The sequence below is a fragment of the Astatotilapia calliptera genome, chromosome 6 (assembly GCF_964374335.1).
Source record: "Astatotilapia calliptera chromosome 6, fAstCal68.1, whole genome shotgun sequence".
Lineage (NCBI taxonomy): Eukaryota > Metazoa > Chordata > Actinopteri > Cichliformes > Cichlidae > Astatotilapia > Astatotilapia calliptera.
The window spans coordinates 14,561,837-14,589,130 of record NC_137427.1 but is presented as its reverse complement, the minus strand read 5'-3'; the positions used below and the strand labels follow the sequence as shown (position 1 = coordinate 14,589,130).

Here is a 27,294-nt window from a genome sequence, read left to right as displayed (position 1 = left end):
CAAATCACTATTAACTATGGCAGACAAATCCCCCCCACCCCCAATAGAATTACTGGTTTTGGAACACTGGGTGTTCCCCCAGAGGAACTGGTCCATTGGAAGTGGGGGGTGAAGGGTAAAACCTATGTAATACTGAGCAAAGTGAAGGACAGAAAGAGGAAACAAGCAAACAGAAAAGTATAAAAGAAGAAGTGGATTCTACATCATCACTGACACTCTCCAGGCAGTTGTTTAAAAGATGGCAAGAGTTGCCCATAGAGAGCAACTAGAGATTACTATGGATTATGCAAATCTGCCTGATGTGTCAGACAGAAGTCGCTCTAATAAACACAGCCAAGGGGCTGCTGCTGCTGCACCAGGTAAGAAATAAATCATTTTGATTTTTTCTTTAATAGCAACGAAAAAAACACATTTTTAAAGGTATATTTTAAATGAAGCAATAATTGATGTACACGTGTTACTGATGTATACATAATTTGCATTGAAAACTCTTACTGATTTTGCTGTTTTGTGAGCTAATAATGAGCTTTTCTCTCTTCTGTATTTATTTGGGCAGCACGGTGGTTAGCACTGTTGCCTCATAGCAAGAAGGTCCTGAGCTCAATTCCACCATCAGGCTGGGGTCTTTCTATGTGGAGTTTACATGTTCATCCCGTGTTTGCGTGGGTACTCAGGCTTCCTCCCACAGTCAGAAGACATGTAGTTAGTGGGAATAGGTTAATTAGAAAAACTACATTGCCGATAGATGTAAATGTGTGAACCAGGGTATGGGATGTATAGCTATATACAGAGCAATTGAGTAAACAACAAAAAATATTTTCACAGAACTGCACAGAAAAAAAATGTAGACCATCAATACTACAAAAGCATAAGCATACAGAAACTTGCATCGAAGGCGCTCGTGGGTTACAGGGAAAGAAGTGCCATGCTGTGTCCATCTTCTGCATTCTGTTCTCTCTTTCCTTTGCAAAACCATTACACATTCTTACTCCACCATGCTCGCAAATTGATGTAACTGTGTCAAGTTTTACAGTTGTTTTTACATAACTAATCCCCATAATTTTCAACTAAAATGCTTTTACCAGGATCATCGTCCACATAAAGAAAATTCATTTAAAATAACTTTCCAAACAATCATTGTTTATACTGCATATTCGCCTAATATTTAAATGAAAACATGGAAATGCAGATATTTTTCAGTTTTGTGAGTTTGTCAGGTTTCGATGAGTAAGGTTAGCCCAAAAATTCTGCAGACCTGATTCTTTAAAGAGGCTACTTAAAGAGGACTTTTTATATGGTTGTGTTGCAGGGAGAAAACTAGCCAGACTGGTTGCTGTTAGCTTTGGACTCCTGTGTATCCTCCAAGCTGCCATCAACATCTCCCTACGTTTTGCTTTCTGTAAGTAGCGTAATTAAACGTTTAAACACTTTTTTTACAAATCAGATATTGGAACAGAGTACTGCCCTAGTTTAGTTTTGTTGTTGTTGTTGTTGTTGTTGTTGTTTTATCACTGTGTACATCATTGATTAATGACAAGATGAAACATTTGTAGTCCTGTGTCTAGTTTTCATTTAGCTCACTAATACTGAGGGCAAGGAATTGTAATATGTACTGCTAGAATTAATAGTTGTTTGACATTCAGACAGAGAAAAAAGATTTGGGGAAGTTTAGATTCAAAAACATCAAGTCAAAATGCAACCAAAGAACCCCTAAAGATTGCGTTAGAAAAAGAAAGGGACTTTCCAGTTAAAGTCATGTTTCAGTTTTTGAATACCAAAAAACTCAAAATAAAGCCATAGTCATGAGGTACTTACATTTCGCTGTGACACAAAATGTTTTCCAGTATCGGTTTGAAGAAAAAGTAATTTTAGGCTTTTTTTGTAGGGAGGGCTTGTCTTACATTCTGTTGACAACATGTTTCTGCTTTTGCAGACAGTAAAACATCATGTATTAAGACAGTGGAGACCGAAGAGCTGAAAAACCTCACTGGTAAGCATGAGTTTTGTAAACTTTGTAAAGAGGCCTTTCATACACATATATGTATATATACTAAGGGTTAATAATATCAACACTTTGGTATACCTGGGTATCATGTAGGATATATTACAATAAATGAGTCTTTTTTATGGCTAATCAAATTAATGCAACATTCTCAAGCTGTAAATGATATTTACATTCAAATGGTTACAGCAGGATTTTGTTCTGTGGTAGGCGGCATGATTTTATTCACCATCTAGAGTTAAATGAAAATTTACACCAACTTAAACTTAACATGTTACAGCGTTTTACATCTCACTTTTTGTATTTGACTATTTTTACCCTTGCAAGGCCCTTCCTCATTAGCAAACATTGTGTAAGTGCTGTAAGCAAGACTTACAATACTTAAAGGAGATCTATTTAGCTCATGTCCAGCTTTATAATTCTTATTCTTGGACTCTGCTTAAATTGCTGTGCTTTTCGCAGTCTATAATACCTCTTAGGCCTCTTATGTTCAGCATTCTTGCGGCCTCTTGGTTTATCTTTTATTTAAAAAACAAACACTTTCCCTTTTAAGAAGACTCAAAGCATTTGAACTGTGACCACAAAGGCCCTGGGTTGACCTTATTAGGAATATCATCTCTAAATGACAACATACTGATCACAGCAAATTAATAAATAAACAAATAAATAAAGCAAAGACTGCCTCTGAAGTCTGATAATTTTGCTTAAAGAGATTTTTTACATAAGCTGACTATTTAAAATGTTCTAATTTTTAACAGGAGCCGAACTTTAGAATAAAACTGTTAATGTAAATTTATGTGTTAATCTCTGAAATATTAAATGTTGTTTTTTTTCTCCAACAACAGATCAATATTTTCAACAAGGATGGGTCTATTTCCGCCCAAGTTTCTATTATATTTCCTCTATTGCGAAATCCTGGAAAGACAGTAGAGACGACTGTTTACAGAGAGGTGCAGACCTGGCAATTATCAACACCAAAGAAGAGCAGGTTTGTGAATGTGACGTAATAATAATGGAAAGAAATTCATAAATACGTGATTAGTTCCATTAATTAATTATTTACTTTTGATTTGCTAGGACTTTACAAGAAACTTTAAAAAAGTCATGTGGATTGGATTAACTGAGACAGCCATGAAAGGGACATGGAAATGGGTGGATGGGACTCCACTGAGCAAAAGGTTTATACATTATTGTTTTATTCTACTTTAATCAGTGGCAAAACTAAGGCTACGTTCACACTGCAGGTCTTAATGCTCAATTCCGAATGCGACAACAAACGCGCTCTATAGTGTGAACGCTCAAAGCGGCCCGCATGCGCAAAAGAAGTAATATTGTGTGACTGATGGCCCTTAATATAAAGACTTCGGACTTTACGTTTCCCAATTTTTGCTTTAAGTTATTTTGTTATTTACATAATAATGTAGATAACCTAATAATTATCCCCATTGCTGTTTTAGAGAAGCGGTGCTTCAAAGGATAGTTGCAGATTTCTGTCAGAATCTGCAGATTATACAGTACAAATAAAATGTTCACGTTTCTCCAATGCTGTCTTCCCAACAGTTTCACTGACATCTACACGGGATGGCCAGGAAGCATTCGCGATGTCTTCTCGGGCGCTTCTCCGGAGCTGATAATTGGCGTCTGTCTTGTGTCGGTGACGTAAAAGACGGATTTAATGCGACTTGACTGTTCAAACAGCAGTCGCTTTCTAAAACATCGGATATGTATCGGATTCAGTACCACATACGAAAGTGACCCAGATCGGATTTGAAAATATCGGATTTGCGCGTTCACACTGTCATAACATGATCGGATATGGGTCGCATAGGGTCAAAAATATCGGATTTGATGCGCTTTCGCCTGCAGTGTGAACGTAGCCTAATGCCCTCACATATTGTTGTGCCAGATTACAATATTGCCGTTTATTTAAGGAAGCTATTTGAATTTTCTAACTTTCTAACTTGTCCACATTATAGTGAGCTGCATGCATCCTGGATTAAATTCTCTGTTTTGTTTGTTTTTCAGTTACTGGGGACCTGATGAACCCAATGGTTTTGAAGGAAAAAATGAAGACTGTGTCGAAATAAATTTTTTTGATTTCGAAAACAGCTGGAATGACATACCATGTGAAAATCAAAACTTCTGGATCTGTGAAAAGAAACTGGTTTCTTAAGTAAGCCAGTAACATCGTGCAAATACACTTCCTCATCTGAAGGCTTAAAATCACATTTCATGTGCAAATGCCTAAAAGCTGTCTCACAATCCTTTGACTGCATACTGCATATGTGAGCAGTGATATTGCATATGTGCATATGAACATGTGATATTGATGAGATAGTTTTGCTGTTTTTCAAACTCACACACACAATTTGTGAAGTGCAGTAAGTTTGATCACACAGTTCAACATCTTAAATGACTAAAATAACTAACTACAAAGTCTGGTTGGTATGTTTAATTGTCTGCAATTTCTCTTTTTACATGTTGAATTTTCTTTGCTGCATAACAAGGACGACTTTAACAGCACTCTTACAAATACTCAGAACAAGAACTCACCGAAGATCTAAGAGTTGTAGATTGAAGTGGAAGATAGAAGTTGAGAAAGTCTCTCGGATCCATTTATAAAACAACTGCAGATTTCAAGATAATTGGTTCAAACAAATGTGTAAAAGTACAAGTTATTCCAAAGAGTAACCACTTTGCCAAGGTCTCAAAATAGACCTACACGCTCACATTTAAATGTGACAAAAATGCAAGGAACTAAGAAATCAGGAAGGGCACAAATTGTTTTTTCAAAGCACTGTATGTAACGGTCAATAAATGTATTTACCAATAATCATGCCTCTTCTGTCCAAATGCAACCTTGAAAGATTAATGCATGCTCTTATAACCTTTCTGCCATGTACTTTTTTATCAGAATTTGCCAGGCCTGCATTGCTTGCCTACGGCTGGTGTAAAATGCTGCAGCTTGATTTTTATGTGGTGCAAGCAAGCAAGATCATGCCACCTCAAATCTTAGCCTCCCTTCAATGGCTTCCAGTTTGTTTACTAATCTATTTTAAAAGGCTTGTTGTGGCCCCTTTTATCTGTGCCAGCTGCTGGAAACATATGTCCCGTCTCGTTCTCTAAGATCAGCAGACCAGATGCTTTTGCTCGTTCCAAAGATGCAACACAAACTCAGAGGTGATAGAGCTTTCACAATTTCACATCAGACTTCTCTCTTTGCCATTTTTAAATCTCTTTTGAAGACACACTTTTACGCCCTGGCCTTCGGACCAGTTGAAAAGTTCACAGTGACCTTGAGTTACTTTTTGTGTACTCCTTTATTGTTTAACTTCTACTGCTGTTTTGTGTTTCTATATCTGTTACCCTCCGGCAAGGCTGGACTGGGACAAAAAATCGGCCCGGGCATTTTGACTAGAGACCGGCCCACCAGGATAAAGATTGAAAATGTGACGTCATTCAGGGATAAAACCGCAAAGGATTCTGGGAACTTGTGGCAAGAGGTACTAGCGCACGCAGGCTTTCAATTGAACTCAGTTACACAGCGATAAAAAGAAACCCAAAAAATGGCAAGAAGCTGTTGTATTATTAACTTCAATAGCCGGTCGCATGACAGCCACGGGAAGCCGATGGGTAAAGAGATCGTTTTTTTTTTTTATCGGATTACGTCGTTGAAGAGAAATTTTTTAAGCCATGTTTCCGAAGTAAGAGCCGACGGATGGTCTGGATATACCAAATATAACGTCTCAGAACACTCCAGCTCACATGTTAGTCTGCTCCAAGCATTCCCACAAAGGTCAGAGTTTTTTAGTAGTTAATACGTCATTTTTCTTAACATAATTAGTGATATAGGTTACAAGCAAGTCTGGCGCTGAACAGAAATTGTCGCGCTATGCTCCTTTATTTATTGTGCATAAATAGTAAATTGTCCTGACACAATATTGTGTTTCGCTTCTGTTATTACCATGGTACATTGACAAAAACATATACTTTTATTCACAGGATAAAACAGTTGTTTTGTATCACTTATTGTCCATTGCGATTACAACATACAATATTATTGTCACTGCTACATTTCTGTAATGCTACTGTAACCGGTTTCTGCTTCATCCCGCTGCAACAGTTCGGCCCAAACAGACTCCTCGACTCTGCGTTGTGTAGTGTTTTTAAAAAGACAAGGAGTCTCTGATCGATCGTTGCCACTTTATTTCCTGAATGGAAACAACGGTGTATTATCAGTGCACAAGCTCGCCATACACCACTCCGCACAGCACACTCTCGTATGGCTATGGCAGACTGGCAGCGATTACTGCAGCAATATTACAATTTCTAATATACAATAAAATAACAGCAACAACAAATTATGTACCTGAATGGAAACAACGGTGTATTATCAGTGCACAGGCTCGCCACACACCACTCCGCACAGCACACTACGGCAGAACATCTCATTAGCATTCCGCTTTAGCATACAGTTTCACACATTACAGTTTTTTACAGACGCTAGGACACATTTCTCAATACTTAGGTCACTTTTGCAAAACTCTTCACACAATTCTCCTAACTGACCCTCAGCTTGGCAAAGCAGTTCATTCCACATTCAAAATGCACTACAACTACCAAAACACTTCATTCAGGTCTCAAATAAAAACATTCCTCCAGAACACTAGCAAAGGTTGACAGCCGACAAACACACTTTGTCACCCACAAAACAATGACCTAAAAAACACTAACAACATGTAGCATTACACAGTGTTTTCCTGTGTAAAACAAGGACACATCTCTGTTTATAATTTCAATATATGTTACTGGAATGAATCAGACATCATGTATTTATGTTTATGTATTTTTATTTTTTTGCACTAAGTAATCCCAAAATACAAGAATTCGTATACACACCATCCACTGATACACATACAATAGTAATGCTAATCTACTCGGTCTTCTCCATTTGGCCACAGGTTCTCATCCACATCACATCTTATGTCATCTAGGGCGATACACCTAGGAAAGAATCTTCTGGCATGCCAGAATTGAAGGAGTTGAAAAATTGAAGGAGTAACAACTGTGTAGATGTTCATCCACAATGAGAATCAGCTGTGGCTGGTTAAACTGCATTGTTAGATTTAAAATATGTTTCAGTAAAATATTGCCGTTGGATTTTGCTGTCTTTTCAAGTTTTGCATTGTGTTATTGTTTTGACCATGAGTTTAACAGTTTTGAAAACAGTATGTAAGCACATGCAAAATGTCCTGTCCGTACAAAGGTTTTTGGCAGTTGTTGTGTCTGAGTGAGAAGATGATTCATGTAATTTGAGAGATGTAGTCATTGAATGCATTTTGTGCCAAAACAATGATAACTGGTCCTCAGTTTAGCCCACATAGACTTCTGTTGTGCTCACTGTGTGAGGAGTTTTGCAAACGTGACCTAAGTATTGAGAAATGTGTCCTAGCGTCTGTAAAAAACTGTAATAAACAAATGAAAAGTACATAAAACTGGTGTTGGACATGTGTCCACTAAGCACTTATTACACTCGGTGCTCGTCAGCTAATCAGACATGTTTTATGTGTCTGTACTACTTAGCTATATTGTGTGCGGAACAATACAACTCACCTCTCGTATGGCTACGGCAGACTGGCAGCGATTACTGCAGCCAGCCTCACCTAACCAGCCACACTGAGAGCGGGGGGGCGCTGTTTCCCCATTACACTGATATTTGTGGCAAGTGGAATAATACCACAAACACTGTTACACTACCAGAAATTATTTCCACTACTAATTAATTACCGTTGAGCTCAAAGGTCCTATTAATAAACTGTTAATGAATGTGTATTTATGAAGACGATTTGTGAGACTGGTAAACTTATGATACATACAATAGTCTTTCGTCCTACACGGTGCATTTCAAGGTCCTGCACCCATCCGTCGGTAAACTGTACCTGGGCTTGTTGCAGTGACCTGAAGTTACTAAACTTCATGAGTGTGTGCACTCACTCCAAGAACCGTGTAATTATAAATCTGAGCGTGGTGAAAGTGGGCAGCACACTAACGTCTTTTGTCCACTCTGTGTGCTCGTAAGGGTCTGACCCTTTCACTCCTTTGATTTTTTCCTCGTATTCCTTTTTTGTGCGGCAAAGAAAAAAAAAGAAGGTATTGGAACCGGAGAATGAACGTTTTGCGGTGCTGCAAATGCTTGCATTTGATGCGGTACTTGGATTGTTTTGCCACGAGTTCCCGGCATGCAATGCGCGAAAATCACGTGATTGCTAAACAAGGGGGCGGGTGCATCCAGCCTCCTCGGCTGTAATTGGTCCAGCCCAGAGTCGATCATGACCAATTGGCCAATCCAACACCTTTCATTATATCTACCCTTCCTAAAAAAAAAAAATAAAAAATAAAAAAAAAAAAATATCCATCGGCCCATAAAAACAAAAAATCGCCAGCGGCCCACCGGGCAAATGCCCGGTATGCCCGATGGCCAGTCCAGCTATGCCCTCCGGCCTGTGTTTGTCTTTTATGTTTGGTGATATTGATAGGCCATGGTGGTGTTTTTAAAAGTGCTTAATAAATAAAGTAATACGGTATTGTATGGTATATTTAAAATAGAAGCGGCAGTCAAGTAGCTGCTGCAAACAGGTTAAACAGAAAAAGACAGTCACCTTTAAAAATAATTGCATCAGTCATTAATTTCCTGTTGAGCAGACACACATAATTGGGCCTCTTTTAGAAGGTGTTCCTTATTAGAGTATTAGACAGGCACTCTCTACAAACTGCCACCTTCACATTAGACATCGACAGTTCTAGAATGGAAATGGATAATATCTATGCTAATGTTGATGGATTTTCAGGAAAACACAGCAGGAAGAAGTGGGAGACACACGATTCACAAAATGTTTATGGTAATGTGTTGCTTCACAACCAAACTGATGCTGCACCCTCAGGTAATACATCTGTTGAGGAATATAACACATGTGTTTGAAAACCTGATTGAAAGTTTATGAATTTTTGTGATAATTTTCACCCAGGTGTTGACAGACGTGATAACACTGCAAAGAAATAATTGTTAGATCCAGCACATAGGTTTAGAAACCATTCGAGTCAGCTTAGAAGTGTAATTTTTGTGACTGGCAACCCCAGAAAACTATGTGTACTAACCAAGTTAATACATACAGTGTATGAAATAAGGCAACAATATGGTATGTCATGCATGTAAGTGTAAATAATGCAGTGTAAGTACACAATGATTTGGTGACTGGGTTTGAGTTAGTGTCACAGTAAAAATTTTTCATGTACGCTTCTGCAATGATCAACTTCTGCTGAGGTAAGTGTGCAAATATGTGTATAAATTTAGAACATGACTTTTTAAAAAGATGATCATTGTTCTTCTTTGACCCACATTAAAGAAGAAAAAGCAAAAAAAAATTAATGTGGTCTAACTTTTTTCAGCCCTGTACTAATGACATAAAAACAATGTAATAATTAATTTCATATTAAAAAGGTAAAAGATAAATGAATAACATGTGATTACCAAATAAATACCCAAGAAAGCCTACCACTATCACTATTAGTCTAACATTTATTATGGGAAACACATTCAAGTGAATGAGATTAAATAATTTAGCAATGCCTAGATTATATTTGGGTAACAGTATCATAGCTTGCTAATAATAATACTGCATTCTATTTGTATTTGGATACAAATAGTAAGGTAGCCTCAAGAGAAAACTGAAACCTGCGCTGAGGTAATGAAAACCATGCTTGTACTGATGAAAGCTGTGCTGGCTTTTATTCTCATGTCAAAATTCAACTCACTCTAATAGATGTGATGTGAAGCTTTGATAAAACGTACATTCATTTGGAAGAAAACAAATAATACATTTCTGGTTTTCTTCAGCGTCTGGACATGCAAAGAAGGATTCCTGCAGAGCTGCTATAGTGTTTCTGGCTCTGTTGTGTCTTCTCCTCCTGGCTGGACTCATTTATATGGTTTTCTTATGTGAGTATTTTTTTGGTATGCTGATGATGCCCTAAGGAGATAACTGGTTGATTTTTTTCTTTATTTGTTTATGTGTCAAATGCAGATACCAAGAGCAACTCTGATTGGAAAATGGAAAAAACTCTGTTACAGAACAGTTACAACAATCTGACTGAAGAAAAAGACCAGTTTCAGAACAGTTACAACGATCTTTCTAAAATAAAGGACCAGCTAGAAAGTGAATATAACTCCCTTAGTGATCAAAGTAATAAGTTACGCTCCAGTTATGAAAGCCTTGAAAATCAAAGACTCCAGTTAGAGACAAAATACCAAAACCTCAGTGATCAAAGACGCCAGTTAGAGATAACATACGAAAACCTTTATAATGAGACCAGTTTCAATAATCTGGTTCAACAGATAGAGCAACTACAGACACGACTGGAGTCCATGGCCAAAGCCAAAAATGATAATCAGTGAAAGCTGGAAGATTACTATCTTTCATCTCCTCTCAACAACAAAAACACTCATTTTAACTGGGAAAAAAACAGAAGTCTATAAGAAGAAACAATAACGGCATTCATATGTTCCAGTTATCTTTAAACTTATATCATTATACCAAATTATGTGCAGCAGCTTGCAAAACCTCGGTAATATCATAACCGCTAAATAACCTTTGTAATAACTGATGATTCGATTTGTTCATAAGAAGAAAGAGTTGTAATTAAAAGCTCCAGAAACAGCAAGTAAAATGGACTTTGTGATGAAGTCAAAGGGAGAGTTTTAGAAAATAAGCACAATACATAAAATTAAAATTTAAGATGTGACATTAAACGGTCTTTACTGATTACCGTCTACCATTCTGTAAATACACTGCTTCAAAAATTAAAGGAACACTTTTTAATCAGCATATAGCTTCAATTCAATTAAACTTCTGTGATATTGATCGGGTCAGTTAAGTTGCAAAGGGGCTTGTTAATCAGTTTCAGCTGCTTTGGTGTTACTGAATTTAATAACAAGTGCACCAGAGTGGCAGCAATGAGTCAACCTACTCAATTCAATTAATAATTATTGATATAGCTCCAAATCACAATAACATTCAAGGTGCTTTATATTGTAAAGTAAAGACCCTACAATAACACAGAAGGGTTTTACAGCTTTTAAGTTTTTTTGCCTTCCTCTTCTTCTTAAACTGTTTTTTCACTAGTTTTGTATTTGGCTGGGGTCAGTGTCACTATAGGGCAGGGATAGCTCAGTAGGTAGAGTGGTCGTCCCATGATCGGAAGGTTGAGGGTTCGAATCCACTGAACGGCTACCCTGAGGTACCCCTGAGCAAGATACCGTCCTTACACACTGCTCCCTGGGTGCCTGCTTAGTGGCTGCCCACTGAGTGAATGGGTCAAATGCAGAGAAAAACAAGTAATTTCCCCACGGGGATGAATAAAGTATACATTATTAGTATTATTACTGCTGGTAGTAGAGGTCAATATTTCAAGCCTTAAGCGGCTGCACAGAAATCAACACATGCCTTTGCCAGAAGGTTTTCTGTGTCTCCCAGCAGTCTCAAGAGCATGGAGGATTTTCCTGGAGACACACAGTTACTCTTATGTGTTTTGAAAGTCCCCCTTTGGTTGGCATACACTTGTGCATCTAAATGCATAATCACCACTTTCCATGTGTTTGCATCTGCACTGTACATATAAGCATAGATTTTTAGTAGGGAGCATGATAATTTACAACATGCAACTCAGTACTGTTGCTATCAGTAGCTAGATTAGACTTTATGGGAATATCTGGATATTGAGTTGATATAGACTTCAGAGGGACTTTTCTTAACAAAGACTCAAATTAATTAGTCTTTGTTTATATTCTTGTCTTATATTTTACCCCCCAAAAAACTTCATTGCAAAAAATTTGTGTACTAAATACTGAATAACAGAGTCTAAAAACACATTTTGTTTTGTTTTGGGGGTTTTTTCTAAGCTTATAATGATGTGTTAGGCAAGAAAAGTATTGTCTATTATAATATTTGACTGAAAATAAAACCGCTTTGATGGAGCTTTACTTCAAATTGTAATTTAAATTGTAAATTTTTTTGTCCACGTTGACTTATGGTGTGCTGACAGTGTGTATGTTAGATTATTTTTTCTTCAACAGGAAGGTCAGTGTTAAGACTTTTTAAGTTATCAGTTGTAAAAATTAACATTAACAATTAACATCTTGTATCTTGTTGTTGTTACTTTTTCAATACCAGCTTTCCTGTTTTAATATAAATGTATCAGCCAAAGTTATGTGTGATGGTTCATGTGGAAATAAAATCAGCATTAAAAAAACCAAAAACATTATCTGTATGGGTTAAAGTGGGCCAGAAGGATCCAGAATAGTATTCCAGCACCTTCACTTGAGTGAGTTATTAAATTTGACTGGAAAGTTTAACCATATGACTTTGAAATTATTATACTTTTATTTTATTTATGTATTTTTTTTGCTGCTCCCTGGCGTTGCATCCAGTTAGTAAATATCTCCAAAGTGTCCTAAGTATTAAAAATAATGACCTCCCAGCGCCAAAACATCCCTTTTTTCTTCTCATTCACTGTGATGCATTTATGGTGCACATACGGTACCTCAGCATGTAGCTAGCTCTGCTGAAGAGCATAAACAGAGTGGCAAATCGCTGCATCCTGTGGTAGAACAGTGAACCAGACCCTCACCTACTGTGGGAGGGTTACTTGTCTTTGTTGCCTTTAAAATAATAAATGATTTGCCGTTAAACCACAACATCCACAACATGCTAATGCCGACGGAAGATGGTGTTAGATTAACATGATCTTTGATTCACTGAACTGCCAATACAAATCAGTCTGATAAAACGCATACCTAATTATTTAATTAGGTATGCAGCTCTTGAAGGACAACTGCCCAGCAGAATACTGTAAGACTGACTAAAGATGTGGCTGTTGACCATATATACAGATATTTAGACCGTGAGACCATAACACCATCACAGAAACAGGAAAATGGATCTTCAAATACAATTTATGAAAATGTATATGAGACCAAAACTTTGTGAGTGGACCTGCTTTCTCAGGTAAGGAGTCTTTGTCAATTTGGTCATATTTGCCAAGAGAGAAAGCCTAAGAATATCATCATCAGGTACTGGCAAGACCCAAGAAGCAGACTTTGTGGTCAGTACTCAGTTAATTGAACTTTACTATCAAGTAGGGGCTAGTGAGTGTGGGGGGTAATGGGTGCTCTGTCACAGAGGAGGGTATAAACTAGAGTGGTCTTAATTGGCGGGGAAGCAGACTATGGGTGAGAAGCTAGGTTAGACAGGTGGAGTTTCTGTGGTTGCACAGGTGGTGCAAAAAGAGAGCAGATTTGTTGGAGATTTTACCGGCCTCAAGGCCAGTAGGCTGACTGAGCCGGCAGACCAAAGGATGGAGATTTTGGATGGAGATTTTTTGTTTTGTTTTGTTTTAATTTCTGGAACTTGTGTTTCAGCTTAAATAAAGACTTGTTTTAATTTGATTCCCTCTTTCTTGCATCTTGCATTTGGGTAATCTTGATTACTGCATTGGTATTTGAAATATAACAATTTTTTAAATACAAATAAATAGTTTAATTACAAAAATATTTAATTTCACATTTTAAGTGTATCGTCCTTCAGAGGAAAAAAGTAGGTAGTTATTCAAAGGCCTTATACTTTGGTCATTGGACTTTTATCCAGCCACTTCAAGGGCTCATCTCTGCCATGTAAAATGACCCAGTAAAAGATATAAAAATCTCCTTCCAGATGATATATGTATGTTTATGATATATGTTTACATAAAGAAAAGTGCTAAAACCCCTTAAAATACCCTTAAATTACAAATTGTGTTTTCAAATCCAAATAGTTGCCAATTTTGTGACATACTGAACAATCAAAGAAGTGTTTCAGAAGAACACAACATCACATCATTTGATGGCTGTTGTTTATGTGCAAAATGTGAATTTGTAACATTTGCTGTCAAATAAATATAGTGGAGTAGATGTATTTTCTTCTGAGATCTGGTGAAATACATGACTTGAATTCATGTTTTAGCAACATTACAAACGTACGATTTGTTAATGTAACTCTTTCTTTAACAGTTCCTTTTGTAGGCTATTTGTTCTCTGTTAACTGTTGATCAGAACCAGGTTAGCTTCTTCACTCGCACAAGACTTTCTGCTTTCTGCCATTTTGTTCCCAGTAGAAAGGGGAAAACATCTAGATATGACTTCCCTCCAATGATAAGGAGGCTGCTGAGATGATGCTCCACTGCTCAGCTCTGTGAAAGTGACAAACAACCATTCACAGCCTACACAATAATGCGCTGAGATGTGCTTTAGAGAAGCTTTAGGTACAAAATGCAATTTGTTAGTGAAATTGACTGTACTACAAAGATACAGTTCTATAAATATAAACTTTCTATTCTATTTATCATATCTTTGACTTCAGAGACTTCTAGTGCAGGTGTAGGAAGACAAAATAAGGTCTAATGTGCTGGAAAATAAGAAAAAAATGTGAAAATATTCAGTGTTCTAAACTGCATGAAAAGATTGGTTTGTTAGGTCGTGTGGCATGTAAAGGTTAGGACCCAAAAGCAGGACACAGATGGCAGACTTACTAACAAAAAACAAGCCATTTTATTGAGGTTAATGTAGAAATTCAGGGCGTAAGAAAGTCCAAGAAGCAAATGAGAAACAAATCCAAAAGTCCGACAGCCATGAGGAGACAAATAGACAAGAAACTAGTGTGAAATTTAACAAATAGGACCCAAAACCTTCATAAAGAAAAATAATAAAAAAAATACAGCTCACTTTGGTAGAAATGATGGATGGTAAAACAGAAATTATAATGAAAACCATGAAGTAAAACCAGACATGAACAACTCAATTTAACAAGAAATTCTCTTTCAGAATAATACAGACATAAACATTTCAAAGAATAATTAATAAAAATTATAAAAAAAAATTTTTAAAAACCCCAAACAGAAATCCAAACTGTAATACAATCACAATCATTAACTGCAAAAGTCAAACATGTGGGACAATTAGCTTAAAACAGATTATAGACTAATAATAATAATAATAATAATAATAATAATAATAATAAACTTTGTTGAAATAATACCAAAACCATTTTAGAGAGAAACTCAACTGTTTCATATGAGCCGCCATTTTTCTAATTATACGATGAGATGAAACCTAAGAGAGAAAAGATGAGCGTGAGATCAGAATACCACAATTTCTTTTGCAAGTACAGAAAAGAGGAAGAACTGAAGTTTCTCACCATTCTGCCTCTTCTTCTCCTCCTCAAGACTCTTTATGATGTTAAGGAGCTCTTCATTTCTCTTTTCAAGCAGGCTTCTGTCTCTGTTCAAAGCAATGATTCTTTCTTGTAGTTCGCTACAAGAATTTTGGTTAAAATTTCCTGGTTTTAACTGGTTGTTGCCACATAACTTTTTTGTGTGGGGTGAGTCATTCCCCTCGACTAAAACAAAGAAAGACAAGCACTGAACAAATGAAGGCAGTTTGTGGATATTTTTTCTTTCTTTTGAATTTCATAGATAAGGAATGATGCTCACATGTGAGGCGTAAAGCAAGATTGAGAGTGGCTTGTATGACACACAGCACACCAAAGCTGAGGAAAAGCAGCTGAAGGAGTCGTCTCTCTGAAAAATCGAAATCATTTTTATTATGTTGTAATATGTGAAGACTATTCTGTTAAAACATATGCCATTCACTGCATTCATATCTATCTATCTATCTATCTATCTATCTATCTATCTATCTATCTATCTATCTATCTATCTATATATATATATATATATATATATATATATATATATATATATGTCATTACTGTCATTACCTTTATTATTGTCCATCCCGCATTTCCCATTGCATCTTTGCAGCTCATTTCTAGTCTCCATTTTCTCCATTACCTGCAACACTCTGAAGGCATCAACAGGAACAAAACTTCAGTGCTGTCTGATCATTGAACTGTTTGTCCTCTGTTGGTGTATTTCTTCAGCAATGATGGGTGAGGAAATATACTCATGCATTGTGGTTAACAGATTTGGAAATGGTAAAAATAGGGGAAGCAAACTGAAAGTCTAACAAATGATGACTCTAAGCCTTAAAGTATGTTGTCATGCTCAAGGGCACTTCAAATTGGGGAACAAAACTTTAACCCACCTGACGTATACATATCCTTTTCCACATAATGTCATATCTGCCATTAGGTTAATTTTTTTCACAATCACTGCTGACACTAAATTCTCTTCATCACGTCATCTTTGGCTGACAACTGTACATTGTTTGAATGACTGGGAAATGATAAATGGTTTTTCAACATATCTTACAAAAAACACGTTTAATATATGTGTCATGGTCCTGAGTCTGTGACCCAGCATTTGTGTTTGGACTTTTGGTTTATTTAATATTCTGAGGTTGAGATTCTGTTCCTTATGTTGGTTACTATAATTAACCCTCTGTTTAATATTTGTATTCTTAGGCCGCATTAGTTTTCCCATCTATTCTTTAGGTTCCCCCCCTGCTCCACGCCCCATGTGTAGTCATGTCTGGTTGTTTACATTTACAGTGTGTCCCTCGCTCTCTCTTTGGTTTGTAAGTCACATCTCAGTGCTTGTTCCCCTGTCTCATTAGTTATTGTCCAGCCATGTTCCTCAGGTGTTTCCTCTCTGCTCTGATTCACTCGTGTCTTTATATTGTGTGCATTTTCTTGTGTTCGTTGTCATGATCTCCCTCATCCCCCGCAGCTGTGTATTTGACTCATTAGTGTTCACTTGTTAGTGTTTCAGAGGTTTCCTGTTTGGGGCAATCGTAGGCTCAGTTCCCTAGTTTTCCTGTTTCCTCAGCCAAAGAGAGACAAGGCTTCCACCACTGCCGCTCTTCTCGTGCAGACCAACAACCTGCGACAAGAGTGTGTCTGCATCACTTTCCCCTCAAAAACTGCCAGGTATCACCACCTGAATAATCTAAGACTGTTTGTGTTTCTCATCCTTCATCCCTAAGTCTATTGCTTCACCTGTTCCTGCTCCCATGGTGGCTTGAACCCAGCCTTCCCCTGCACCTGTACCTGTTGCTCGGGTGAGGGTGGCTGGGACCCAGCCTGTCCTTGTCCATGATCCCAGAGTGGTTTAGACCCAGCCTTGCCCTGCGCCCACTCCAGTTCCCCAAGTGAAGGTGACTGTTCCAGTACCCAGAAAAGTTACAACTCAGCTTGTCCCTGCACCCGTACCAGTTCCTCGGGTGCAGGGAAAGCTAGTGTTCATCCATCAAATGCTCCTGTGCCTACTTCCAGCCGAGGCCCAGTCAACCTCAGCACCCGTACCAGTTCCTCAGACGGGGGTCACTGGCCTCCAGCAGGTTTCTCCACCCATACCAGCTCCTAGGATGAGGCCAGCCGAGGTCCAGTCCACTCTTGTACCCGTACCTGTTCTTGGGTGGGAGAGGCCTGTGTCCGGCAAGTTCCTCCTCCTTTCCCTGTTCCTAGGGTGACAGTGGCAGGACCCAGACTGTCCCTGCACCCATACCTGTTCCTCAGGTGGGGAAGGTAGACTTCAGTTCTGTGTTCTGTGGTGCCTACGTTTTCAACTTATTTACTCGCGTAAAACTGAAAAAGTACAGGCTCTGAAATGTACTCAAAGCAAGAAAGGAAAAAATAACTCTTTGTAAGAAGCTTTGTGCAAAGCTAAACAAACCCTTGTGCTATATTAATCTAATCTAAAAAAAAATAGTATTAATAAATTAAAATACAACCTTTACATCAGTTTTAACTTGAATTCTAATTCAATCAGCTTGAATCAATTAAGTAGAAAATGAGCAAAAGAGAAAAATTAAAAAATACACTGAACAAAAATATAAACGCAACACCTTTGTTACTGCTCCCATTCCCCATGGGATGGATGTAGAGACCTAAAATTCATTCCAGATACACAATATAACCATCCCTCCCAAACAGTGGTCACAAATCAGTCCAAATGTGTGGTAGTGGGCACATCTGCCATATTGAGATAATCCATCCCACCTCACAGGTGTGCCACATCAGGATGCTGATCTGACATCATGAGTAGTGCACAGGTGTACCTCAGACTGCCCACAACAAAAGGCCACCCTGGAATGTGCAGTTTTGTCTCACAACAAAATGCCACAGATGCCACAAGCAATGAGGGAGCGTGCAATTGGCATGCTGACAGCAGGAATGTCAACCAGATCTGTCGCCCGTGCATTGAATGTTCATTTCTCAACCATAAGCCGTCTCCACAGGCGTTTCAGAGAATATGGCAGCACATCCAACCGGCCTCACAACCGCAGACCTCGTGTAACCACACCAGCCCAGGACCTCCACATCCAGCAGGTTCACCTCCAAGATCGTCTGAGACCAGCCACCCAGACAGCTGCTGGAACAATTGGTTTGCACAACCAAACAATTTCTGCACAAACTGTCAGAAACCGTCTCAGGGACGCTCAACTGCATGCCCGTCGTCCTCATCGGGGTCTTGACCTGACTCCAGCTCGTCGCCGTAACAGACTTGTGTGGGCAAATGCTCACATTCGATGGCGTCTGGCACGTTGGAGAGGTGTGCGCTTCACGGATGAATCATGGTTCACATTGTTCAGGGCAGATGGCAGCTGAGAATGTCCCAGTTCTTGCATGGCCAGCATACTCACCGGACATGTCACCCATTGAGCATGTTCGGGATGTGCTTGACCGGCGTATACGACAGCGTGTACCAGTTCCCACGAATATCCAACAACCTCGCACAGCCATTGAAGTGGAGTGGACCAACATTCCACAGGCCACAATTGACAATCTGATAGACTCCATGCGACGATGTGTTGCACTGCATGAGGCAAATGGTGGTCACACCAGATACTGACCGGTTCTGGGTCCCCAGACCCCCAATAGCGCAAAAAACTGCACATTCCAGGGTGGCCTTTTGTTGTGGGCAGTCTGAGGTACACCTGTGCACTACTCATGATGTCAGATCAGCATCCTGATGTGGCACACCTGTGAGGTGGGATGGATTATCTCAATATGGCAGATGTGCCCACTACCACACATTTGGACTGATTTGTGACCACTGTTTGGGAGGGATGGTTATATTGTGTATCTGGAATGAATTTTAGGTCTCTACGTCCATCCCATGGGGAATGGGAGCAGTAACAAAGGTGTTGCGTTTATATTTTTGTTGAGTGTAGCTATATTTTCTGTTGGGTGAGTTTGACTGGCACTACTGTTTATGGTGTCATTATACTAAACAGTATGAAGGTGAATTAATCTTAGCATTATTTTAACTTCTGTAGTTTCACTTCAAATTCCGGGCAGGCCCCGTCTGCCCCGGGGCCTCCTCCCGGTGGGACATGCCTGGAACACCTCGCCCAGGAGGCGCCCAGGGGGCATCCTTGCCAGATGCCCGAACCACCTCAGCTGGCTCCTTTCGATGTGGAGCAGCAGCTGCTCTACTCTAAGCCCCTCCCGGATGGCCGAACTTCTCACCCTATCTCTAAGGGAGAGGCCAGCCACCCTTCGGAGGAAGCTCATTTCCGCCGCTTGTATCCGCGATCTCGTTCTTTCGGTCACTACCCACAGCTCGTGGCCATAGGTGAGGGTAGGGACGTAGATCGACCGGTAAATTGAGAGCTTCGCTTTTACACTCAGCTCCCTCTTCACCACGACTGACCGGTGCAGCGTCCGCATTACTGCAGCCGCAGCCCCAATCCGTCTGTCGATCTCCAGCTCCCTTCTCCCATCACTCGCGAACAAGACCCCGAGATACTTGAACTCCTCCACTTGGGGCAGGAACTCATCCCCGACCCGGAGTGGGCACTCCACCCTTTTCCGGCTGAGAACCATGGCCTCAGATTTGGAGGTGCTGATCCTCATTCCCGCTGCGTTACACTCGGCTGCGAACCGCTCCAGTGCGAGCTGGAGGCCCTCACCCGATGAAGCCAACAGAACCACATCATCCGCAAAAATCAGAGATGAGATTCTGAGGCCACCAAAGCGAAAGCCCTCCGCCACTTGGCTGCGCCTAGAAATCCTGTCCATAAAAATTATGAACAGAACCGGAGACAAAGGGCAGCCTTGGCGGAGCCCATCACCCACCGGGAACGAGTCCGACTTATCTGAGTGGTGCACTCAGATAAGTCCAAATATCTCTCGGCTGGCCTGGGAACGCCTTGGTATTCCCCCGGACAAGCTGGAGGAGGTGGCTGGGGAGAGGGAGGTCTGGACCTCTTTGCTTAGGCTGCTACCCCCGCGACCCGACCTCGGATAAGCGGATGAAGATGGATGGATGGATGGATAGTTTCACTTCAAATTCATCTCTGCTATACTTAATGTAACCTAACTCTGACCATGAGCACACCATCCACTGTGCACCACTCAAACACAATGCTTTATTTTAAATTCATCATATTAATGCAAGCTAACTAGATTATCCTGAACTATGGTGCATTTTCATGAAACCTTTAAATGACACATTAGCCTACCTCAGTTGGTTTCGCAGCAGCTTTATGAGCACTTAGATGTAAGATTTAAATTTCCAGTTTATTTCATTTCATTTCATTTCTTTATTTATTTCACACATGGTTCAACAGTGTTTCGTTTCCCACATACAGATCCTCCTTCCCATTAATATAACACTGCACCCATGGGTGAAAAGGAGCAGGAAGAAGAATAAATTCTTGTTAGCACCTGCCCCTTATGTGCAATCCAATTATTCTTACAAGAGGACGCCAGTAACCCCCAAAAATCCCTCTAACGTGTATTTTTATGTAACAATGCAAAACTAAACAACAAATCTGTATAATCAGCAATATACAGCACTAAATGGCAATGAAAATTTTTCCTTCCACATTTAGCCCAAATTACTTTCATGTTCTTCATATTGATTTATCCTTTTAAGTATATAACACATTTTAAAACGGTGCATGTTTGTACACCTCTTGAGATTATCTTGAAGAGAATTCCATATTCTTATACCCTTAACTGTAGGACACATTTGTCTTTGTGTGGTCCTAGCAAACTGATGCTTAAAGTCAAACTTCCTTCTACTGTCCCCACTTCCTGAACACAATACAAACACATACCACTTAGCAGAGGTTAAATCTAATCTCTTCCTCCTCTCCTACACTGTCTTTATCTTTCTCCATCACTGAGTGAAGTTAACTTTTATTTCTCTCCCTGTGAAATACAGCAGCTGTACTTTTAGCAAGCAACACACTGTGTAACAAACTGTAAACAGAAACTGTGTTCACCAATGTTTGTTGATTGGATATAAATGTTGCATTTGAAATTACTTGCTTTTCTCGCTCCTCTTCTGTAGTGCTAGATAGTTGATGAAGTACGCAACTATAACTTACAGACATGTGCACTCGTTCCAGTCTACTTTGACTCTGACTATGGTAAATGGGTTTGGCTCCTCCTTCTCTTTTATGCTACATACCAGCCTGTTTTGAAAATGTAGGCAGTAAAAAGTTCTCATATTTCTTTAACAAGGGAATAAAAGTAAAAAGTTGAATAGATTACTAAAAATTCTACTTAAGTACAGTATTAAAAGTATTTGTACTTCATTACTTCCCACCTTTGCTGCAAATAAACCTCATAATTCAGAAATTATTGGTCATGCTTGGGAAAATAATTACTGGAAATCTTAATTAAAATGTTCAGCCACCTCTGATGGAGAGTTGTACTTCAAACTAATTTTTAATTTAAGCTTGTTAAGAAATATATATATTAAGAATAAACTCTGAAGAATAAACTGAGGAGCCGAACATTTAGAATGACAAATTAACTGATGACAAAACTTACAAAACCTAACATAATGCTCTGGAGGTTTCTTACACTATGAATGTGTTATGATTCATTGATTTTTTTTAAATTTGCATTCTGTAACAGCATACCAATTTTGTGCTTTTGGTGAAGTGAAGTATTAACCAGTTTGTAGCGCCGCTTGCTGTGTGGATAACAGTGTCTAGAGTAACTTTTAAGGTTAAAGATAATAATGAACCAAATAAAGGTCTCCATTATAAAAATTCAGGCAAATTATAAGATGCAAATAGATATATAGAAATATCTTTGTTTCTTCTGTTCACATAACTGTTTTAAAATAAATGTAGTTATAATCAAACTAACCAGACAGGCAGTAACACAGCCTTAAGAGACAAACATGAAAAAACAAATATTTTTCTTTTGAGTAAGTACAACAGATAAAGAAATAATGTTCTGATAATAGAATGTGTGACAGAAGTAAAGGGTGTGGATGGTAAAGTGTCATTTTGATAAAGTACTGATTTTAAAAAAACAAACCATAAAAATGAAAAAACAAAAAGACAGGACATCTGCTGCTTGCTAGACACTTTTATATGCGTCTCTTCCTTCCTGTCCAAATGAGGTTAAAAGTGTGATGACATTTCTTGAAAAAAAAAAAGACAAATGAGGAAGAAAGTATTTTCCTGTGTAAGCAACTTGAAAAACAATGCACAGTGACTAACGGTTGTGCAAGGTCACATCAATTTCTGTTAAACATGAAAGGCCATAGAGATGAATCTGGTATGGTTCCGGATATTAGAACCCTCAGCTCTCCAGCCAGGAGTGTTGGCTTGAACCGGATCACTGATGAAAGCGTTGAAGCTGCTGCATCTGTGTCAGGTAAGACACAAATGAAATTTTAGTGGGTTTTTTTACACTTTTTAGTGTGTGTAATGAATGTGTGTGTGTGTGTGTGTGTGTGTGTGTGTGTGTGTGTGTGTGTGTGTGTGTGTGTGTGTGTGTGTGGTCCTTTACAGGAGGAAAGCTGCATAAATGGATTGCTGGGAGCTTTTGTCTCTTATGTATCCTACAGGCTGCTCTCAATGTTTCCCTGCGTCTGGCTCTGCGTAAGATGGCTTTAATTATAACTTAAATACTCATGTTAATAAATGTTGTTATTGTGGAAACAGACAACAGAATGGTCTATCACCACTGTTGCCATCTTATGTATAAATGATGCATGATGTCCCTAAGCTAGTTTATTGTTACGGTTATTTAAAAGAATAGTTTTAAAGAAAAATGTTGTGTTGGGTGGTCATAATCTGATATTTTGCTAATCTCTACACTAGGTACTGATGTTACCTGTGAAAATCGAACTAATGTAGAAGACAGCTTGAAGAAGATCAACTTTGGTAAACATCATGGGGATAAAAGCCCTCTAATAGTCACAAATAAATGCTTATTAAATATTGTGCACACATAATTTGTCAGGTTTTATAAATGCCACATAATAATTCAATAAAGCTGCCAGAAATATGGATAAAATTTTACAGTGTGCAAATAAGCACGAACTATATACACTACCAATCAAAAGTTTGGACACACCTTCTCATTTAATGGTTTGTCTTTATTTTTACTACTTTCTACATTGTCGTCGTCATCATAGTTTATGTATATATCACCTTAAAAACGCGCAAGGCTTACCAAAGTGCTGAATAACAGAAATATAAGAGATACAATAGGAATAATAAATACAATAAAATAATAAACATTGTAAAAACAATAAAATATAAGTAAATACAAGTCAGAGTCAAAAGCCAGTGAATAAAAATGCGTTTTTAATCTGAATTTAAAAACCAGCACTGATGTTGATTGACTAATGTGAAGAGGAAGATTAGATTGTAGATACATACTGAAGATATCAAATATATGAAGCAAGATATATGGAAGAATGTAGGCAAGAAAAAAAATGATAAAGAACTTGATGTAAGTTTTAGATTGCTGAAAGAAGCCACCCTTTGCTTTGTTGACAGTGCTGCTAACCCTTGGCCTTCTCTTACTTAGCTTTATGATCACCTGAAATAGTTTTCACTTCACAGGTGTGCCTTGTTTGGGTTCATTTGTGGAATTTCTTACCTTCTTAATGGGGTTGCGACCATCAGTTATCTTGTGCAGAAGTCAGTTTGGTACACAACTGACAGCCTATTAGAATTCATGCTATAGCAAGGACCAATCAGCTAAGTAAAGAGAATCGACAGTCCATCATTACTTTAAGAACTGAAAATAAGTCAGTTATTAATTTGTTAAAACTTTGAATGTGTCCCCAAGTGCAGTCACAATACCATACCATACACTTTGCGTTTAGTCGGACCAGCATTTATTTTTCAACAGGACAATGACCCCAAGCACACCTCCAGGCTGTGTAAGGGCTATTTGACCAAGAAGGAGAGTGATGGAGTGCTGCCCCAGATGGCCTGGCCTCCACAGTCACCTGATCTGAACCCAGTCGAAGAGATGGACCGCAGAGTGAAGGCAAAGGGGCCAACAAGTGCTCAGCATCTTTGGTAACTCTGTTGGAAAACCATTTCAGGTGACTACCACATGAAGCTCATCGAGAGAATGCCAAGAGTGTGCAAGTTATCAAAGCAAAGGGTGGCTATTTTGAAAAATCAAAAATATATAACACATTTTGAGTTATTTAACCCTTTTTGTTTACTACATAATTCCATATGTGTTCATTCATAATTTTGATGCCTTCAGTGAGACTACAATGTAAATATTCATGAAAATAGAGAAAAACCATTACATGAGAAGATGTGCCCAAACTTTTACCTGGTAGTGTATACTTTCATACATTTATGCAATACATTCAGTTTAAAATTATGTTTTTATCATGCTCTGCTTATGTTTCAAGTGTTGGTAAGCTCTCTAAAAATATCAGCTTTGCAGGATTCTATGAATAAGGAGCGAGAAGAGCAGGAGAGGCAACTCGATTATATTGGTGAATACACGTGTTTCCATTAGTTATCAGAAAACTGGCAATGTATGTAACAGCTCGTCTCTCTTATCTTATGGCAGCTTCACAGCTGAATTTCCTGACAAAAGAGAGAGAGGAGTTGAAGAGGAAGCTAGAGGATTTTGGTAAGTGTGAGCATGAAACTCATACTCATAACATGATCATATCGTTTTCTTGCTGCCAGGATTGCACAACCAGTTATTGGGTATAGGTGAAAATGCTCTTTATGATTTCCTTACTGTACTGCCTTATGCAGAATTTTCTGAATCGTTTTAGTCATTGCTGACATCACTGTTGGGTTTTGTTTAGTTTCTGTTCTTCTAAGTCACGTCTGTTTTTGTATTTCATCTTTCTATGTTCCCTGGTTTCCCTCCTATCTTCCCTCTGTGTCAGGTTCATTTTATTTTCCCACTTCTGTTGTTTCTACGTGTTGTGTTGTGTTTACTTCCCCATCTCATTATGTCAGTTGTGCCACCTATCCCCTCGTTATCAGGAAGATATATTGTGTCTGTCTCCCTCTGTCTATTGTGGCACCATCCCTCAGCTCTCACATCTGTGTGTACACTAGCTCTTTACCTCCCTCCTCCAGGTATCTTCTAGTGCTTTTGATCTTGTGTAGTTTGGGCTTTCATCAATAAATGTTCATTTTAAGTTTACTCCTTCCTTCTGTGTCTCTGCATTTTGGTTCCACAAATAACCAGCTCAAACAACAACACATGACAGGGGATATACCCATTCACAGCACTATACACTATATACACAATACCAAACAAACACATTCAAATGAAAACTATGTTGTATCTTTTAACATTTGACACTTATTTCACAGGTGTTATTTAGGTTTGTACAATACTGTAACTACAGTTCATTCTTTCTTCTCATGAAAGCTCACTATGCGCAACAAGGTTGGCTGTATTTCAACGGCAGTTTCTATTATATTTCTTCAATCACGAAAACTTGGCAAGACAGTAGAGATGACTGTTTGCAGAGAGGCGCAGTCTTGGCGATCATCAGCAACACAGAAGAACAGGTATGTTCATTTATGATATAATTAGATAACAGAGTGAAACATTTAAGTAAAACAAAAATGTGTGTGACATCATTTCAATGGTTGATTGCTGCATGTTTATGTTTATGTGTAAGGAATTCATAAGGCTGCAGCAGAAGGTAATGTGGATTGGACTGACTGACAGAGAGACAGAAGGAGTTTGGAAATGGGTGGATGAGACTCCATTGACGGCAAGGTTTCCACTTTAAAAATTTATCAAATTAAATAATTCCTCTATTTACATGTTTAGATTGTAAATATCATGAACTTGTTGATTTTAAGTTGTTTCTAATTTGCACGTGTTTGTGTTGCGATTTTGTCCTCTTTATCTTTCAGCTTCTGGTACTCTGGGGAACCCAACAATTTTAAACGCAGAAATGAAGATTGTGTAGTAATAAATCACTACTATGATTATGAAAACAACTGGAATGATGCTGCATGTGAAAACCTAAACTTTTGGCTCTGTGAAAAAGACATGTGAAACATGTGGGTTACAGTTTTGCTTTGTTCCTGCTAAATAGTTTTAATAAAATATCCTGCATTAAAAAAGTCTAAAATGTGAATGTTCCCCTTTAAGCCCTTTGTGAAACAGTAAAAGTAAAGATCTGTGTATTGTTATATCTCACTCAAGTGTTCATACAGGTTAATCAGGACTTAACAATTAACAGATCTTTGGGGCCTACTTTCCAGGCCACTAAATCTTAACCCAGTTAAATACCAAGTGCACAGATTATAGAGAAGAACTGCTGATAGCAGGTGTGTGATTTGTTTTTGACTGCAAAGCCACCCTGGCAAGTACATATTCAGTGGACGCAGGATTGACATACAGGGGACCCTGGTCCCCCAACTAAAATACTATGAAGTATGTTTATACAGTGTAGCCATGTCAAAAACTGTTTTTACAAATGAACTCATTCTCGCAGCTGGAAATACTCTGATTTAAGCCTTGCAGAAGCCAGAAAACATAAACTCACTGTAAATTAATTTGACAATTTTCTGCCATATTCTTATGTGGTGCAACTCGGACATTACATGGTTTTTATTAAAAGTTTAAACTTGGGAATATATTTTCCTCGATGTGGCCTCTAAGATAAAATGACTTTGAAACCTCTTGCATAGAGGAACCAGGGACCATAACAAAAACTGGCTCAACTAACAAACCATAACTTAAGATAGAACTACAGCAAAGCAGGAAGCTCTGTGCTTAAAACTGCAGATGCTGTCAAAAATGAAAGAAAGATAAGGAGGTTCGCTATATCCAACGAGGATGGATATACTTCAAACACAGTTTATATTACGTTTCATCTATTGAAAACACCTGGAATGACAGCAGAGAGGACTGTCTGCAGAGAGGGGCAGACCTGGTGATTATCATCAGCAGAGAGGAACAGGTACAGTATATAGGAGCAAAATCTGTTTCTGAGACACAAAGACAAAAGTGTCTCAGTATTTC

At 38.5% G+C, this 27,294-nt stretch overlaps 3 protein-coding genes and 1 long non-coding RNA gene across 6 annotated transcripts; 2 read left to right on the top strand and 2 right to left on the bottom strand.

Annotated features, from left to right (window-relative positions):
- Positions 1–202: 202 nt before the first annotated feature.
- LOC113023955 (CD209 antigen-like protein A) lies at positions 203–4,835 on the top strand. Its single transcript, XM_080302419.1, has 7 exons — positions 203–359; positions 1,310–1,399; positions 1,934–1,990; positions 2,848–2,990; positions 3,080–3,180; positions 4,028–4,175; positions 4,510–4,835. The coding sequence occupies exons 1-6, from the start codon at positions 239–241 to the stop codon at positions 4,173–4,175; spliced, it is 660 nt and encodes a 219-aa protein (XP_080158545.1). The 5' UTR covers positions 203–238; the 3' UTR covers positions 4,510–4,835.
- Positions 4,836–5,865: 1,030 nt separating this feature from the next.
- On the bottom strand, positions 5,866–8,074 carry LOC145429215 (uncharacterized). The gene is made up of 2 exons (XR_013909439.1): positions 6,372–8,074; positions 5,866–6,213 (listed from the first exon to the last, which is right to left on the bottom strand). It is a non-coding gene; the product is annotated as an uncharacterized LOC145429215 (long non-coding RNA).
- A 6,542-nt stretch (positions 8,075–14,616) lies between these two features.
- Positions 14,617–21,427, bottom strand: LOC145429211 (uncharacterized). Of its 2 annotated transcripts, XM_080302421.1 has the most exons (5): positions 21,327–21,427; positions 15,868–15,950; positions 15,581–15,667; positions 15,286–15,486; positions 14,617–15,200 (listed from the first exon to the last, which is right to left on the bottom strand). In XM_080302421.1, the coding sequence occupies exons 2-5, from the start codon at positions 15,935–15,937 to the stop codon at positions 15,178–15,180; spliced, it is 381 nt and encodes a 126-aa protein (XP_080158547.1). In that variant the 5' UTR covers positions 15,938–15,950; positions 21,327–21,427; the 3' UTR covers positions 14,617–15,177. The 2 variants fall into 2 exon arrangements, with proteins under 2 accessions (XP_080158547.1, XP_080158546.1); XM_080302420.1 differs by lacking the exon at positions 21,327–21,427 and having other exon boundaries at positions 15,868–16,475.
- Positions 21,428–22,171: 744 nt separating this feature from the next.
- LOC113023954 (uncharacterized) lies at positions 22,172–26,398 on the top strand. 2 transcript variants are annotated; one of them, XM_080302418.1, is made up of 8 exons: positions 22,172–22,677; positions 22,815–22,904; positions 23,127–23,189; positions 24,719–24,778; positions 24,856–24,918; positions 25,681–25,823; positions 25,937–26,032; positions 26,178–26,398. In XM_080302418.1, the coding sequence occupies exons 1-8, from the start codon at positions 22,554–22,556 to the stop codon at positions 26,208–26,210; spliced, it is 672 nt and encodes a 223-aa protein (XP_080158544.1). In that variant the 5' UTR covers positions 22,172–22,553; the 3' UTR covers positions 26,211–26,398. The 2 variants fall into 2 exon arrangements, with proteins under 2 accessions (XP_080158544.1, XP_026026242.2); XM_026170457.2 differs by having other exon boundaries at positions 25,937–26,037.
- Positions 26,399–27,294: the final 896 nt, after the last annotated feature.

Bases quoted from the DNA above. Each gene is read 5' to 3' on its own strand.
- LOC113023955 (XM_080302419.1), top strand. From the start codon at position 239: ATGGCAAGAGTTGCCCATAGAGAGCAACTAGAGATTACTATGGATTAT. The intron at 1,400-1,933 runs GTAAGTAGCGTA...CTGCTTTTGCAG, and splicing joins CTCCCTACGTTTTGCTTTCT to ACAGTAAAACATCATGTATT. The intron at 3,181-4,027 runs GTTTATACATTA...TTTGTTTTTCAG, and splicing joins GGGACTCCACTGAGCAAAAG to TTACTGGGGACCTGATGAAC.
- LOC145429211 (XM_080302421.1), bottom strand. From the start codon at position 15,937: ATGGAGAAAATGGAGACTAGAAATGAGCTGCAAAGATGCAATGGGAAA. The intron at 15,668-15,867 runs GTAATGACAGTA...TCGATTTTTCAG, and splicing joins CGGGATGGACAATAATAAAG to AGAGACGACTCCTTCAGCTG. The intron at 15,487-15,580 runs GTGAGCATCATT...TCTTTGTTTTAG, and splicing joins TCTTGCTTTACGCCTCACAT to TCGAGGGGAATGACTCACCC.
- LOC113023954 (XM_026170457.2), top strand. From the start codon at position 22,554: ATGAAAGGCCATAGAGATGAATCTGGTATGGTTCCGGATATTAGAACC. The intron at 24,919-25,680 runs GTAAGTGTGAGC...TTCTCATGAAAG, and splicing joins GAGGAAGCTAGAGGATTTTG to CTCACTATGCGCAACAAGGT. The intron at 26,038-26,177 runs GTTTCCACTTTA...TTTATCTTTCAG, and splicing joins GAGACTCCATTGACGGCAAG to CTTCTGGTACTCTGGGGAAC.